The 14,586-nt window shown below is 41.2% G+C and overlaps 1 protein-coding gene across 1 annotated transcript; it reads left to right on the top strand.

The window, feature by feature from the left end:
* The first annotated feature begins 1,963 nt into the window (after positions 1–1,963).
* On the top strand, positions 1,964–14,072 carry dipk1aa (divergent protein kinase domain 1Aa). The gene is made up of 6 exons (XM_061693734.1): positions 1,964–2,293; positions 7,532–7,666; positions 8,506–8,613; positions 9,733–9,909; positions 11,238–11,369; positions 11,523–14,072. Exons 1-6 carry the CDS (start codon positions 2,240–2,242, stop codon positions 12,201–12,203), a joined length of 1,287 nt encoding a protein of 428 aa, XP_061549718.1. The 5' UTR covers positions 1,964–2,239; the 3' UTR covers positions 12,204–14,072.
* The last annotated feature ends 514 nt before the right edge of the window (positions 14,073–14,586 follow it).

Here is a 14,586-nt window from a genome sequence, read left to right as displayed (position 1 = left end):
ATGCGGAAGTCTGGAGTGGCAGAGAAGTATGTTAGAATAATACAGGACATGTACGAGGGCAGCAGAACAGCGGTGAGGTGTGCTGTAGGTGTGACAGACGAATTTAAGGTGGAGCTGGTACTGCATCAGGGATCACCCCTGAGCCCCTTCCTGTTTGCTGTGGTGATGGATAGGCTGACAGATGAGGTTAGACTGGAATCCCCGTGGACCATGATGTTTGCAGATGACATTGTGATCTGCAGTGAAAGCAGGGAGCAGGTGGAGGAACAGTTAGAAAGGTGGAGGAACAGTTAGAAAGGTGGAGGCATGCACTGGAAAGCAGAGGAATGAAGATTAGCCGAAGTAAAACAGAATATATGTGCATGAATGAGAGGGGTGGTGGGGGAAGAGTGAGGCTACAGGGAGAAGAGATAGCAAGGGTGGAGGACTTTAAATACTTGGGGTCAACCATCCAGAGCAATGGTGAGTGTGGTCAGGAAGTGAAGAAACGGGTCCAAGCAGGTCCATCCATTTCCTACTGTATACTGTTTATCCTCATTAGGGTCGCAGGTGAGCTGAAGGCTATCCCAGCTGACTTTGGGCGAAAGGGGGGAGAGGGGAAGTGCCCTAACACCCTGGACTGGTCGCCAGTCAATCGCAGGCCACAGATAGCCAAACTACCATTCATATATTCACACCTATGGCCCACACTGTTCTTTATTCCGGCCCAACGAACATTTACTTTATCAAAAGTTGTCTTATATTTCTTGCATTATTTTATTAATTTTGCCCCCGAAAATTGGTTAGTAAAAATGTATTTATGAATATTTCAAAATTTATTGATCTAAAAAAATAATTGGATAATTATGAATATTTTTATGTAATTTTTGTAATTGAATATGTAATTTAGTATTTCGTTTAATTGTAATCTATTTGAGCAGCACTGTGGTTAGCACATCTGCCTCACAGTTCTGAGGACCCGGGTTCAATCCCTGCAGGGCCCCGCCTGTGTGGAGTTTGCATGTTCTCCCCGTGCCTGCGTGGTTTTCTCCAGGCACTCCGGTTTCCTCCCACATCCCAAAAACATGCATGGAAGGTTAATTGACAACTCTAAATTGCCCGTAGGTGTGAATGTGAGTGTGAATGGTTGTTTGTTTCTATGTGCCCTGCAATTGGCTGACGACCAGTTCAGGGTGTACCCCGGCTCCTGCCCGATGATAGCTGGGATAGGCTCAGCACGCCCGCGACCCTAGTGAGGAGAAGCGGCTCAGAAAATGGATGGATGGATGTTTGGCTAGATTATCTGCATTCTCATTTGCTTCTTTTCCTACATGAGCAGGAATTTATATAAATCAAACACTGAATAGCTTACAGTAGCGGTGTGCCTTATAAATTAGCTCCAAATGGCATTATTCAACGGTTTTGCGCAGCAAAATAAGGACTGTGACAGTTTTTTCTAAGGCACTGAGGAGGCACTTCAGGAGTTTGTTTTTAAAGAAATATATTTCAACATATACATTTTGTTTATTTATTATTTCTTCCTCTTCTTCGTCGATCTTTAATATGTGCAGCACTTAGTTAACGACTGCGGTTGTTGTTGTTTTTTAAGTGCCCTAGAAACAAAACTGTTTTTTGTTTTGTTTTTTTTGCAGCGAAAAAAAAATCGCTGTACGTTGTCAATATGATAAAAGTAAACCATAGTACTAAAAAAAAAATACCTTTGAAATATGACTTTATCTTTAGCGGAAGTGGTGGTGGATCGCCATCGCTTGATTTTGAAGGATAACGGAAGTGTAGTCATACAAGCGAATAGCGTCAAGCTCTCACTAGACACTCCGTTTTGTATCACTAAAGTATATGAGGCACTGGTAAATGGCACACCCGTTTTTCATTTGTTTCATTTTGATGGAAAACTACCAAATGTTTTTGTTTTTTAATTTAATTTAATTTTCCCCCCTTTTTTCCCTTTTTTTTTTAATGCTCCGTACACACCGCGCCTGCGCACTGACCCGAGCCTACTGCTGTTTTCTGCATTCGGGTCCAACTTAATTTTCCTGGAAAACCAGCTGCTGGGACGAAGAAGACAAATGTGCGGACAGACGGCACAGCACCGCGCCGCACACGATGACCAAAAACAACATTGGTGAAACGAGATAATGTGCATTGATTTCTATACGTTGTGCACGCGAGGCGAGACGCTCGATCCTGCGTGGCTGATGTTGACTGATGTTCTCCAGTTTTGAGATGATCTATTTTTGTGATGGCGAAGGGGCTGTTTCCACGGGCCTGGGTGAAGAAGTCATTCTATTTCCAAGTAAGACAGCTTGCCGTATAATTGTGTGTTTTGAATGAGAACTTGAAGCGTGTGTAATATATGTCACATCAGGCTGACAACTGGCTGCAAACGTCTCTTTCCTCGGTTTTATAATACCTGAGGAATGTCGATGAAAGACTGTCCTGTTGACTCTGAAGCATCAGTGATCACATCCGAGATTAAGATTATTGTTTACCCACATTGTCTGCATGTTTTGGGACTGAGGCGCGACAGTATTTTGGTTTTAGAATAACAACCCAGGGAGGATGGAGGCTGAATTGTGGACATTTTACAGCGAAAGGCATACGCGGAGTGTCAGAAAAGATATATTTCAAACTACAAACTACCATCAACCATCACGTTTGCTTCGTTCTGTCCACGAGATGAGACGAGAGTTATGGCAGGACAACACAATATCCCTGAGCATCGGACAGTTCCTGGCTGAGAAGAACATCGTCGTGCTTGGAGCAAACTTTTCTACTAACCTGACCTGGCTCCGTGGGATTTTTCCTTTTTTCTCAAGGGGACCCGTTTTGAAGACGTGGATGACATCGATATAACCCTGACGATGGAGCTGCAGAGGATCCCGGAAGAATCCTTTCAAAAGTGCATGCGCAATGCATTAGACTCCAGGGGGATTACGTGGAACTTTTCTGACACACCACTCATACAAGTGTTCAAGCAGGGGTTGTCAAACTTTTTGTGTCCAGAGACTCCTTACGGAGCAGATGTTTTTGTAAGGAACCCCTCACAATCCTGACGCCAACTGAGCATAACTAGCATGTGTATCCCTAAATGATATAGGATTTGTTTTTAAATTGTCTATTTTCGAGGGTGGAAAAAAGGCGAAATGTTAGGATAGCAAATTCATATTTTTTGGGGGAGGAAAAAAGTTGTAATTTTATCAGAATAAAGTTGTAGGTCTTCAAGAAAAAAACAAATCGGAAGTTTTGTGAGAACAAAGATTTATTTGATCTGGATAAAAAGTTGGATTCTTATGAGAATAGAGTTAATATTTTTACAAGATTAAAGTCTTACGATTAAAATTATTATTATTGTATTTCAAGGGGAAGAAAGACATTTCAACAGTTGAATTTAAAAAAATACAACTTTATTCGTGTAATATTTTGACTTTCATTCATTAAAAGATGTCTTTGTTCGCGACAAAAATAGGACTGTACTGTGGTACCTTGACTGAAGAGTTTAATTCGTTCCAAGTCTGAGCTTGTAACAATTTACAGTGAACCATATTTGCGGTTCGGCGTTCGTGAAATCGCCTATTCCCAGATTTTTTTGAGCGAGGGAACATTTTCTTTCCCCTTTGTCTAGTATTTGCTGTTTTATTTTTGTGCTCAGGCCACAGCAATAAATTGTACTTTTGTTTTTAAAAACTAGGACTTTATTCCTGTAATAACATTATTTTTGTTCTAAAACAAAACACACTTTTTCATACAGGGATGTTAGATTTATGTAGTGCTACTGTACATCAAATCATAGAAAATTTGAATTCACCCAAAGCTAAGGTATGGGAAGTAATTGGTTAATTATGTTGGTTTTATTGGTCTGCTGGTCCCCATACGTACATATGCACTCTTTTAAATGATACAACATCATAATATATTGCAGAACAATTGTCAGAACCCCAAGATACGGCTTGCGAAGCCCTAGGGCTCCAGGAACACTAGTCTGAGAACCACCTTTTTTGTCGAGAAAAGTCTTGGGAAGCACAAAATGACCCAGTTGGATAGTCGCCTGTCCCCTCTACAATGCATTCGCCCAAAGGAACAGCTGTGCAAGAAATGTTGCGGCTCCCCAGTAAACAGAATCATTGATACATTCTTCCCATAACTAAGATACTGTCGTCAAGATGTGAGACACACAGGCACACATATATGCAAAATGTAAATATTATAGGTGAGGGGAGAGTCAAAGATGTTGCTCATGGACATTTATTCCGACAATAAATCCTCCTCGGGTGTATGAGCAACAGGTTGCTCGGCAACATGTGAACATGATACTGATGGCCTTTGTCTTAGCTGCAGCAATACTGCACTGAAAACCCATAATGATGGAACATGGCTAGTTACTAAATACAGAATGGGTTGCAATGTGGTTTTGCATATTTGTTTGAAATGGGTTTTCATCGAGGGCAGCACAGTGGACAAGAGGTTAGCATGTTTGCCTCACAGTTTGCCTCACAGTTTTCAGGTTCCTACGGTTGGAGTCCCAACTGCATTGCCCTACACTACCATTAAAAAGTTGATTGAACGTTTATTTTTAGGACTGCAACGATTAATCGAATAACTACAAAATTAGATTGAATAAAAGTTTAAACAAGATCATTGCCTCGAAGCTTCGATTGTTTTCCCACACAAACTAATGTGACTGCAGACGCACGCACCGCCCGATTGTAGAAATAATTTGGCACGATGGCAATGAGCCAGGAAGTACCCCGTACCAGTAGCTACACTGTATCGGTACACTGAGTCAAACTTATTTAGAAGTTTGGCGTCACCCAGACAATTTCCTGATTTGCATAAAAACACACTATCGTGTATTTACTGTACATACAGTGCTGTTCAAAAGTTTGAGGGTCATTTATGTCTTTTTAAAGAAAAGCACTTCTTTTTTTTTTTTTTTTTTAACCACAATAACAATGTGCTTTCCAATAAAAAATAAGGACATTAAGAAGTGACCCCCACCCCCAAACTTATGAACGATACTGGGGCTGCAACTATTGAATATTTTTAGAACGGACTATTCTACCGAACGATAGTGTATATTAGGAGTTTGTGTGGGTTAAATGTTATTGGGATTGTTTCTAACAGGTCTCTATAAAGGATTATCGTTTTGTGTATACTTGTCAATATGATGTGTTTGCGCGTCTTAAATTCAGTGTGCATGTTGCTGATTAGTATTAGTATATATTGCACATACTGTAAGTCCATTGTCCTGTTGTATTGTCTGCGTCAGATTTAATGGCAAATCTACTGGAGCCAAAGTAAGTCGGACAGTAGTGTGCCTGCAGGCTCACTATTCATTCTTTACATGCTCATCTTTTCAGGCCGGATAGTTGTGTCTCAAGTGACGCGCAAAAGTGCTCTTACAGCAATATGGGTCAAGTGGAGAAAGGGCGAGGTCGGGTTGTTAATACAGTAGTAGCTTCCCAAGCTTTTTATTTTTTTAATTTATTCATTTATTTTTATAACCTCAAGGACCAAATTAGAATTCTAGTTCCTCCCAGGCTGCAGTTAAGTAATTACAGCCTCAAACAATAAAACCGGCCCTGCCTTACTGGGCCACATATATGAGAAAAGAAATTTGCTTTATCCTCAGATTACTTGAAGAACAACATCCACATTTTGGCCCTCACGGAAGGCTCAAACTATTGCTGACACAACAAGTTTGACCATTTGTCGTTTCAGTTTTTGCTAAACAGTGTGCTTCAGTGTTCACCCGTCTGCTGGATAAACACTTTCAGAAGCACTGACCTACATTTATAACTGAAATTCTAATATTTGTTCCATGAAATTTTAGTAATTTATTTCCATCCATCTTCTGTTCCGCTTATCCTCACTAGGGTCGCGGGCGTGCTGGAGCCTATCCCAGCTATTTTCCGGCGAGAGGCGGGTTACACCCTGAACTGGTCGCCAGCCAATCGCAGGGCACATACAAACAAACAACCATTTGCGCACACATTCACACCTAAGGGCAATTTACAGTCTTCAGGCAACCTACCATGCCTGTTTTTGGTATGTGGGAGGAAACCAGAGTGCCCGGAGAAAACCCACGCAGGCACAGGGAGAACAGAACATGCAAACTCCACACAGGGGGGGCCGGGATTTGAACCCCGGTCCTCAGAACTGTGAGGCAGATGTGCTAACCATGGCCACCATGCCGCCCAACAATAACATAATTACATTTATTGAAATTAAAACAATTAAGGCTGACTGGTTAGAGCGTCAGCCTCACAGTTCTGAGGACCCGGGTTCAATCCCTGCCGGGCCCCGCCTGTGTGGAGTTTGCATGTTCTCCCCGTGCCTGCGTGGTTTTCTCCAGGCACTCCGGTTTCCTCCCACATCCCAAAAACATGCATGGTAGGTTAATTGAAGACTCTAAATTGCCCGTAGGTGTGAATGTGAGTGCGAATGGTTGTTTGTTTGTATGTGCCCTGCGATTGGCTGGCAACCAGTTCAGGGTGTACCCCGCCTCCTGCCCGATGACAGCTGGGATAGGCTCCAGCACGCCCGCGACCCTAGTGAGGAGAAGCTGCTCAGAAAATGGATGGATGGATGGATGGATGGACGGTTAGCACATCTGCCTTGCAGTTCTGAGGACCAGGATTCAAATCTCGGCCCTGCCTGTGTGGGTTTTCGCCAGGTACTCCGGTTTCCTCCTACATCCCAAAAATATGCATGGTAGGTTGATTGAAGACTCTAAATTGTTTGTTTATATGTGCCCTGTGATTGGCTGGCGACCAATTCAGGGTGTACCCCGACTCTCGCCCGAAGATAGCTGGGATAGGCTCCAGCACGCCCGTGACCCTAGTGAGGATAAGCGGTACAGAAAACAGGTGGATGGATGGATGTTATTGTTATTTTATGTTCAATATTGTAGAGTGCTATTTTTCTTCTTAAAAACGTGGTGTTTTTGGGGCGCTGAAACGAATTAAGGGATTTCCATTCATTTCAATTGGGAAAGACAAGATACAAATATTTTGAGTTACGTACATGATCACGGAACAAATTAAATGTGTGATTCAAGCCATCACTGTGTTTTAGAGGATTTCATTTGAACTGATGTTTCTCTAATAAAGAGCAACAAGAACAAAACAAATGTGTTAGTTATTGTTAGTTTAAGTGTGTTTCTATAGTTTGCTTCCTATTCAATCATTTTCAGTTCAAATCAATTAATTTGCTGCATTCGGTCAGATTCTTTGAATGTAATTTTCAAGAAAATGTGGTACGATTAAAAACAATTGTACTTTGTACACTTATTTTCAGTGGTGGGAAGTAATGAAGTACAAATTATTGGTTTCTGTACTTAAATAGATCTGTCAAGTGTTTGTACTTTTCTTGAGTATTTTTTTTTCCTCTGATGACTTTTTAACTTTTACTCCCTACATTTGAAAACAGTTATCTGTACTTTTTTTTTTTTTAACCTCAGCGGATGACGACACAACACGGACGTGCCCTAATACAACTATATAATACAATGCTCTCTCGTCTGTCTTTGCAGGCCCGTATCTCCTTTGTAAGGGTGAAGTACTTGTTCTTCACCTGGCTGACGGTGCTGGTGGGGAGCTGGGTGCTCTACGTGCAATACTCGGCCTACACAGAGCTGTGCAGAGGACACCAGTGCAAAAATGCTATTGTGGGTTGAGTTATCGATTGGCTTGTGTTTATCTTGAACACATTAGGAGATTCTCATTGATTGATTTATTTATTTTTTAAATGCGCACGCCGCAACGCTGTGATATCTTGTCGATGTTTTAACACAATAGGTTGGGTGGCTGTCTAGGTCAATGTTCTTGGCCTTCCACAGCTCCATATTAAATAAGATGACACATTTTTGCTACCCTGTGTATGTAGATTGGTAATTGCAGTTTAACTCATTTAACAACATTATCATTTAATGTTATAAGAATAAAGTCTTATTTTTTTTCCCTCCAAAAAAATCATAATCTTTACGACAAAGGCATATTGTTTGGGATAAAAAGTAATCTCTTGAGAATAAAGTCGGATTATTATGATATTAAAATCAAGTTTAACGAGCAAAGAGTCATATTTTAGCAAGTATATTTTAAAAAATACATGAATATATACAACTTTAATCAAGGAATATTATGCCTTTTATTCTGGAAAAGATGCCTTTATTTTTATTTTGTTTTCAAGTAGGACTATACGTGGTACCTTGATTTTGTCATATTTTTCAAGTGGTATTTTTTTCAAGAAAAAAAGATGTAATCTTTACAAGAAAAACAAAAGATTTTGTCAAGATAAAAATTCTAAATCTAATGAGAATTAAATTGTATTTTGTACAATCATGATCCAGTGGAGTAGCAGACCCCCGCATACTTGCGGTTCAGCACCTGCGGCTTCACCAATCCGCACTTTTAGACCATAGGATGCAATTCAACCAATGTGTGGTCATTGGAACCTGTTAGTGAATAAACATGACAACACACAAACTGTTTGGTCTTCGTCTTAAAGTGTGACAAATATAGGAGAGGAATCATTGACGGGTCGGCCTGCAGCAGCCTGTGTGATAAAGACACGTTCTACATGAGCAGATGTCTGTCAACACTCCCAAACAACCAGGTAGGAAATGTTGTTTCTCTCTTGCACTGCTTCCAGTATGTGGATGTTAGATTTCTTTTTTTTTTTTTTGTCTAATCAGATTTCATGCGTTACAATGTCAATCAAATCTGCCTCGGACCTTCAGAATTAGTAGGACTTGTCACTTCAACTATATTAGCAATTGGACTGTTTCTTTAACCTAGGGGCGTGAAATGTACAGACCAGGGGCCAGAACTGGCCCACCGGGGGGTCCAATCTAGGCCGCGGGCATTTTATTGCCCGTCAGGCCAGTTTTAGTTAATTTGTACATATACTCTTATTTTTAAACTTATTTTTCTTAAGAGATAGAAAAAAGATTGGTGTGGTGGGGCAGACCTCCAATTCATATGTTGCAAGAGAGTGAGACTTTGTGTGAAGCAATGCCAATATACAATTGTATCATATCATGTATTGTTTGTTAGTAATTTCATGTTCAAATCAGAATAAGCTTTATTGGCCAAGTATGCAACAAGACACACAAGGAATTTGTCTCCGGTATTTAGAGCCACTCTAGTATAACAGCAAACAGCCACTATGACGGAATATACATTTAGGACATTAAAAACGTAAGTGTGGAGAGTCATCAAGCAATGAAAGTGTACATTAGTGTGGTGATACTAATATAATGGCAATTGTGCAAATGATGCAAAGTCCTCAAGCAATTTAGAGGAGTTTAAAGTGATTAATAGTGCAATGAATGATCTGATAAAGTGACAATTGTGCAAATGGTGCAGAGTTCTCAAACACATGAGTGGTCAGTAGTAATCAACAACGGAATGCAAATATCCATCCACCAATTTTCTGAGCCGCATATCCTCACAAGGGTCGCGGGAGTCCTGGAGCCTATCCCAGCTATCATCAGGCAGGAGGCGGGGTACACCCTGAACTGGTTGCCAGCCAATCACAGGAATGCAAATAGTGCAGCATAATAAAACAGTGAGTGTGTGGATAATGTAGAAGTGTCCCGACATTTATTAGTGTCACTGTCAATCTGGCTGTATACAACTACAAGGCAAGTGGATAATTGCACTTTCATTCTGAAAAGCTCCCCACTGAAGGCCCCGTTCACGATTAAAAACATGTATATCGGTCTTTCACCAGGTGTACACGGGAAGCTGGGGAGATCACGAAGGGATCATTCGCTGTCATTTGGGGAAAGTCACGCACTACGAGATGGGCGATGAGCCGGAGCCTCAGAAGGAGATCCCTGTGTTCGATACCCCCACTAGAGGCACATCAGTGGAGAAATTCCGAGAGATGGTCTTGAATCACCTCAAGGTAAAAAAAAAAAAAAAAAAAAAAAAAAAAAAAAGTGCCAAGGGCAAAGGAACCATGTGATTTATCCTAGTCAATAAGAGAACATGTATAGAACTGATTCCCAACCAGTGTGCTGTGGGGAAATTACCCAATTTCACTGAATTGGTCCCAAACATTTTTATTTACAACAAATAATGTATCTTTGTTTAACTATCTATGTCAGCAACATACAGTATAACGACAGACAGAACATTTAAATACTCTTCTACTAGATAGCAGATGGTACATTATTAACCTGCGTATCCATGTTTTGTGAGATTTTTGTTTGGTGGTGTGCTGTGAGATTTTTCCCAATGTAAAATGTACACCTTGGCTCAATAAAGGTTGGGAAACACTGGACAGACAATAAACAAGTACTATACTTAAATAAATTGACGTATTATCGTAATTGTCCATTGAAATGCATATACTGCCTAATTTTGTGAGATTTTCTTTTCAATATAGCTTACATAACAAAATGTATTAAATAAAAATAATACCGCCAAAAGCCTGAGTTGAACTGATCTGTACTATATTATATATATATTTTTAGCTGTAAATAAGACAAGTGGCAAAATACCTTGTGCTCAGAGATAATAGTTGAATATACAGTACAGTGTATACAACGCGTTCTTTTGTTTTGGATCAACAAAAATATAAATTTTTAAGAATGTAATAATATAAAAAGTATTTTACATGAATAGCTCTTATTACAACTTCTTAAAGCCTTGGGGTCATTGTGGTCATTTCCAGGTAAAAGATACTCATTCATCTATATCAGGGGTGTCAAAATTTTATTTGTCACAAGCCACATTGTTGGTACGGTTTCCCTCAGAGGGCCATTATGACTGTGAAACCCCAAAAATGTTTCATTGCCTCATCATAGTATTATATATATATATATATGCAACAAATTGATGGATAACAAATTTTGAAATCAGAAGTCCAGGATAATAGTTTGTTCAACTATTGCTCAAGTTACTGTACAAATGGTTTGGTAACAAAGAAATCCTTGCAATATTACAACATTATTTATTACATATTATGATTTGAAATTTTGTTACAGATTTGAGCAAGAATCGTGGAAGTTGACAAAAATGATTTGCTTTCACGGGACATATAAAGTGATTTTGTGGGTCAGATGTGGCCCCCAGGCCTTAAGTTTGACACCTGTCATCTATCAAAAAATTGACTTTAACATGTTCAGTGTATAAAGGTAAATATAATTTTAATAATGTATGTCATGAAATTAAATAACATACATACTTCATGTTCTCTCCCATGGCGCTTTGTGTGTGTGACCTTTCTAGTCCAAACTTGGAGATCAGACCAACCTTGGCGGTCTGGTGAGTGTGATCCTTTCTGTGGCGGACGGCAACAAAGACGGAAAAGTGTCCCTGCCAGAAGCTCGCTCCATGTGGGCCCTCCTGCAGATCGATGAGGTGAAATGACAGCCGACATCATTGTTTCCATTGAGGTGTAGAGGAGTGGATGCAAGTAACAAAGTTTGACTCTGTGCTTCTACTTCAGTACAGAGTCTGAGTACTGGACACAAATGGCGCAGTGTGTTTGGCTGACCTGTTCTGTTCTCTCAGGTTCTTCTGGACCTGCTGCTTCAGGAGCGTGGTCACACTCCTCGCCTCCTCGGTTACTGCGGCGACCTCTACATGACCGAAAGGGTCCCCCATGGGCCCCTATACGGTTTGTCTGTACCCTGGCCGCTGGTCTCCTGGGTGCCTGGCGGCTTACAGCGCACCATGGACCAGTGGTTCGCCCCCTCGTGGCCTCGCAAAGCCAAGATCTCCATGGGCCTCCTGGAGCTGGTGGAGGACATCTTCCACGGCACGTACGGCAGCTTCCTCATCTGCGACCTGGCGGCGGCCCACTTCGGCTACACGGACGGCCACGAGCTGCGTCTCACCGACACCCGAGCAGTGGTGCCGGAAAGCCAGTTCCGGCGGGGCATGCGAGCGCTGCGCTGCGAAACGGATGCCGACTGCGTGTATGGGGTGGACTGCCGGACGTCGTGCGATACGGTACAGAGACGCTGCAGGGAGGAGCCCGTCCGGCCCAATTTGGCCAAAGCGTGCAGTACGCTGAAGGACTACCTGCTGCACGGGGCGCCGTCCACCCTGCGGGACGAGCTGGAGAGGCAGCTGTATGCCTGCATGGCCCTCAAGGGCGATGCTGGGCAACTGAACATGGAGCATTCGCTGCTCCTCAACAACTTGAAGGCTCTGCTGTGGAGACAGATCTCACACACTAAGGACTCATGACCAGGAGGAAGTATGCTCTAACAATGCTGTGATATAATATGTGAATAAATGACATTTAATGAAGTTACACTACTCACACAAAATGTAAGGGTTATTGGGCTTTCGGGTTTAGTTTCAGGGCGGACCTAAAATGTACAACTGTTAAATGAACTGAAGAGCTGAACTGCTGGGCAGTATGGCTTTTTTGTTTCTTTGCTTGTATTTAGCTTTTTTTGTAATCGTATCGTTCAACTTATTTGAATAATTTCTGCCCTATTTTGTTTCAGTAATTGTTTCACAACTTGCTGTTCTCTAAACAGAACATTTAAACCTAATTAAACATAGGGCTGGGTGATATGACTTTTTTTTTTTTTTTAAATCAAATTATTCAATTCATCGTGTTAGCCTGAATATGTTTCAGTCATTTTTGCACAATTGGCTGTTATCTAACAAGGAGCGCAACAGAAAAATTCATAACACATAGGGCTGGGCGATACAGCTTTTTTCCCCCCTAGCTTTCTTTCGTAATCGAATTACTCTTGTTATTCGATTGATCGTATCAGCCCTAATTTGTTTCAGTACTTTTTGCACAACTTGCTCGAAAAAGAACCTGAAGGGAAAAATTCTCAACAGGGGTTTGATCGATGAAAATTTTCAAGCACACTCACTTCTGTCCCTTTCTGTGACTCTTCTAGTTTCTCTGTTGTAACCTGCTGATGGCACTCTGTGACACTCTTCAGTAGCCACTTTCCTCTGAGAAGATCCTGTCTAAAGCCTCGGCGTTGCAAGAGGGAGGTGGCCACTGAGACTGAGCTTACAATGTAATAAGCAGGTTACAACAGAGATACAGAGAGACTGGAAGAGTCACAGAAAGGCATACATCCTTGGAAGTACATTCATTCATGGATCCTCCTTGTTGAGGAAAAACAAGTAGTGCAAAAAGTATTGGGAACAGTTGGACATAAAAGGTCTAAGTTCACCTGTAAAGCTTATAGTGCATTTAGGTTCATTCTGAACTTTCACCTCGCAAAGAGCAATATCCCAAAAGACATTATGGACATTTGTATACACACTTCATTCATGCAGTATATATTTTTAACTTCCTGTAGGTGTAACGGCCATGTGTACAAATTCTTTTGCCCATATAGCGTAGGTTCAGGGGCTGGAAATGACAACCGGGTGATGAATATTTAGAGAACATAGACTCTTAAAGCTGTGTAATCACGTTTTGGAAAACTTGAGCTGGGACACTCGTTGAAGACTATCCAATCCTTGTGTTTTTCTGGATTTTTTTAACAATTCATATTAGCGGGGGTTTATGTAGTATCAAGAAATATGGACGGTCCCCATTTATTGTGATGACTTTTGCATGCTTATTTTTTATGAAAACGTATTCATTCGAGGTACTGATACTAACCAGTTAAGGCGCTAGTTATGAAGGTTAAATATTTTTTTTACATTGTCAAAACTCTAGTAACACTGGTTCAGAATGGGTTTTGCTTCAAATTTGGAAGGAAAGTTATGCATTTTCACTGTCACATTTCCAAAGGATTCGGTAGTCAGTGGATCATTTTGGGCATTGCTAAGTCACTGAGCGGAAGCACAATCGTTAGTGACACTAGAAGTAAATCTGCAAAGGTTGAATCAAGGCAACTGGACTGTTCTTGTTTGTTGAATCTTTAATCCAAAAGGCTTCCTCAATTCTAAATTCCCGGTGTGGCTCGGTGGGTGTGTTCCTTGGTGGTGGTCAACAATGTGGTGTTGCCCAGTATGGTGAAATGGCCGTCTTGCATAGCAATCAATCGTTTACTCGTCTTGTGGAAAAACAGCTCATTTGGGCCTCCCTTCCTGTTGAATGAGGTGATCCTCAAGGAGTTGGGGGGGGGGGGGGGGGCGACGTCAGGACACTGTTATTGGCAGACAATAAGTGATGCCTCCTCCTCTGTTTATAGATGGCTTTTACCTCTTTCTAACCAGTGGTCATCCCTATCCATAATGTGTACGTTGTTGTCCTCAAAGAAATGGCCATTCTTCTTGAGATGCAAATGAAACTCTGATTCTAGACCCGAGTAAACCTCCCGTTGATGCTGTGCTATGCGCCTGTGCAGCAGTTGCTTAGTCTCTCCAATCTAGAGGTCATTGCGTTTCTCACTGCACTGCACAAACAACATTGCTGAGTTTTCTTCTTGGGATTTTGTCCTTGGTGAACCAGGTTTAGTCTGAGGGTGTTAGTGGGTTTGAAATGCATTGGGATGTTATGTTTGGAGAAAATCCTTCTGAGTTTCTTTGACAAATCCGATGAAGAAGCCTTTCAGATTAAAAGTGAAACATTTCAACAAACAATAAATCCAGTTGCAACCTTTGCAGATTACCATGACCTGTATGACTGAGAATCTACACAGAC

This window comes from Phycodurus eques, chromosome 13 (assembly GCF_024500275.1).
Source record: "Phycodurus eques isolate BA_2022a chromosome 13, UOR_Pequ_1.1, whole genome shotgun sequence".
NCBI classification, from domain to species: domain Eukaryota; kingdom Metazoa; phylum Chordata; class Actinopteri; order Syngnathiformes; family Syngnathidae; genus Phycodurus; species Phycodurus eques.
Note: the sequence above shows the minus strand (reverse complement) of the source record. Positions and strands in the feature narration are given on the sequence as shown.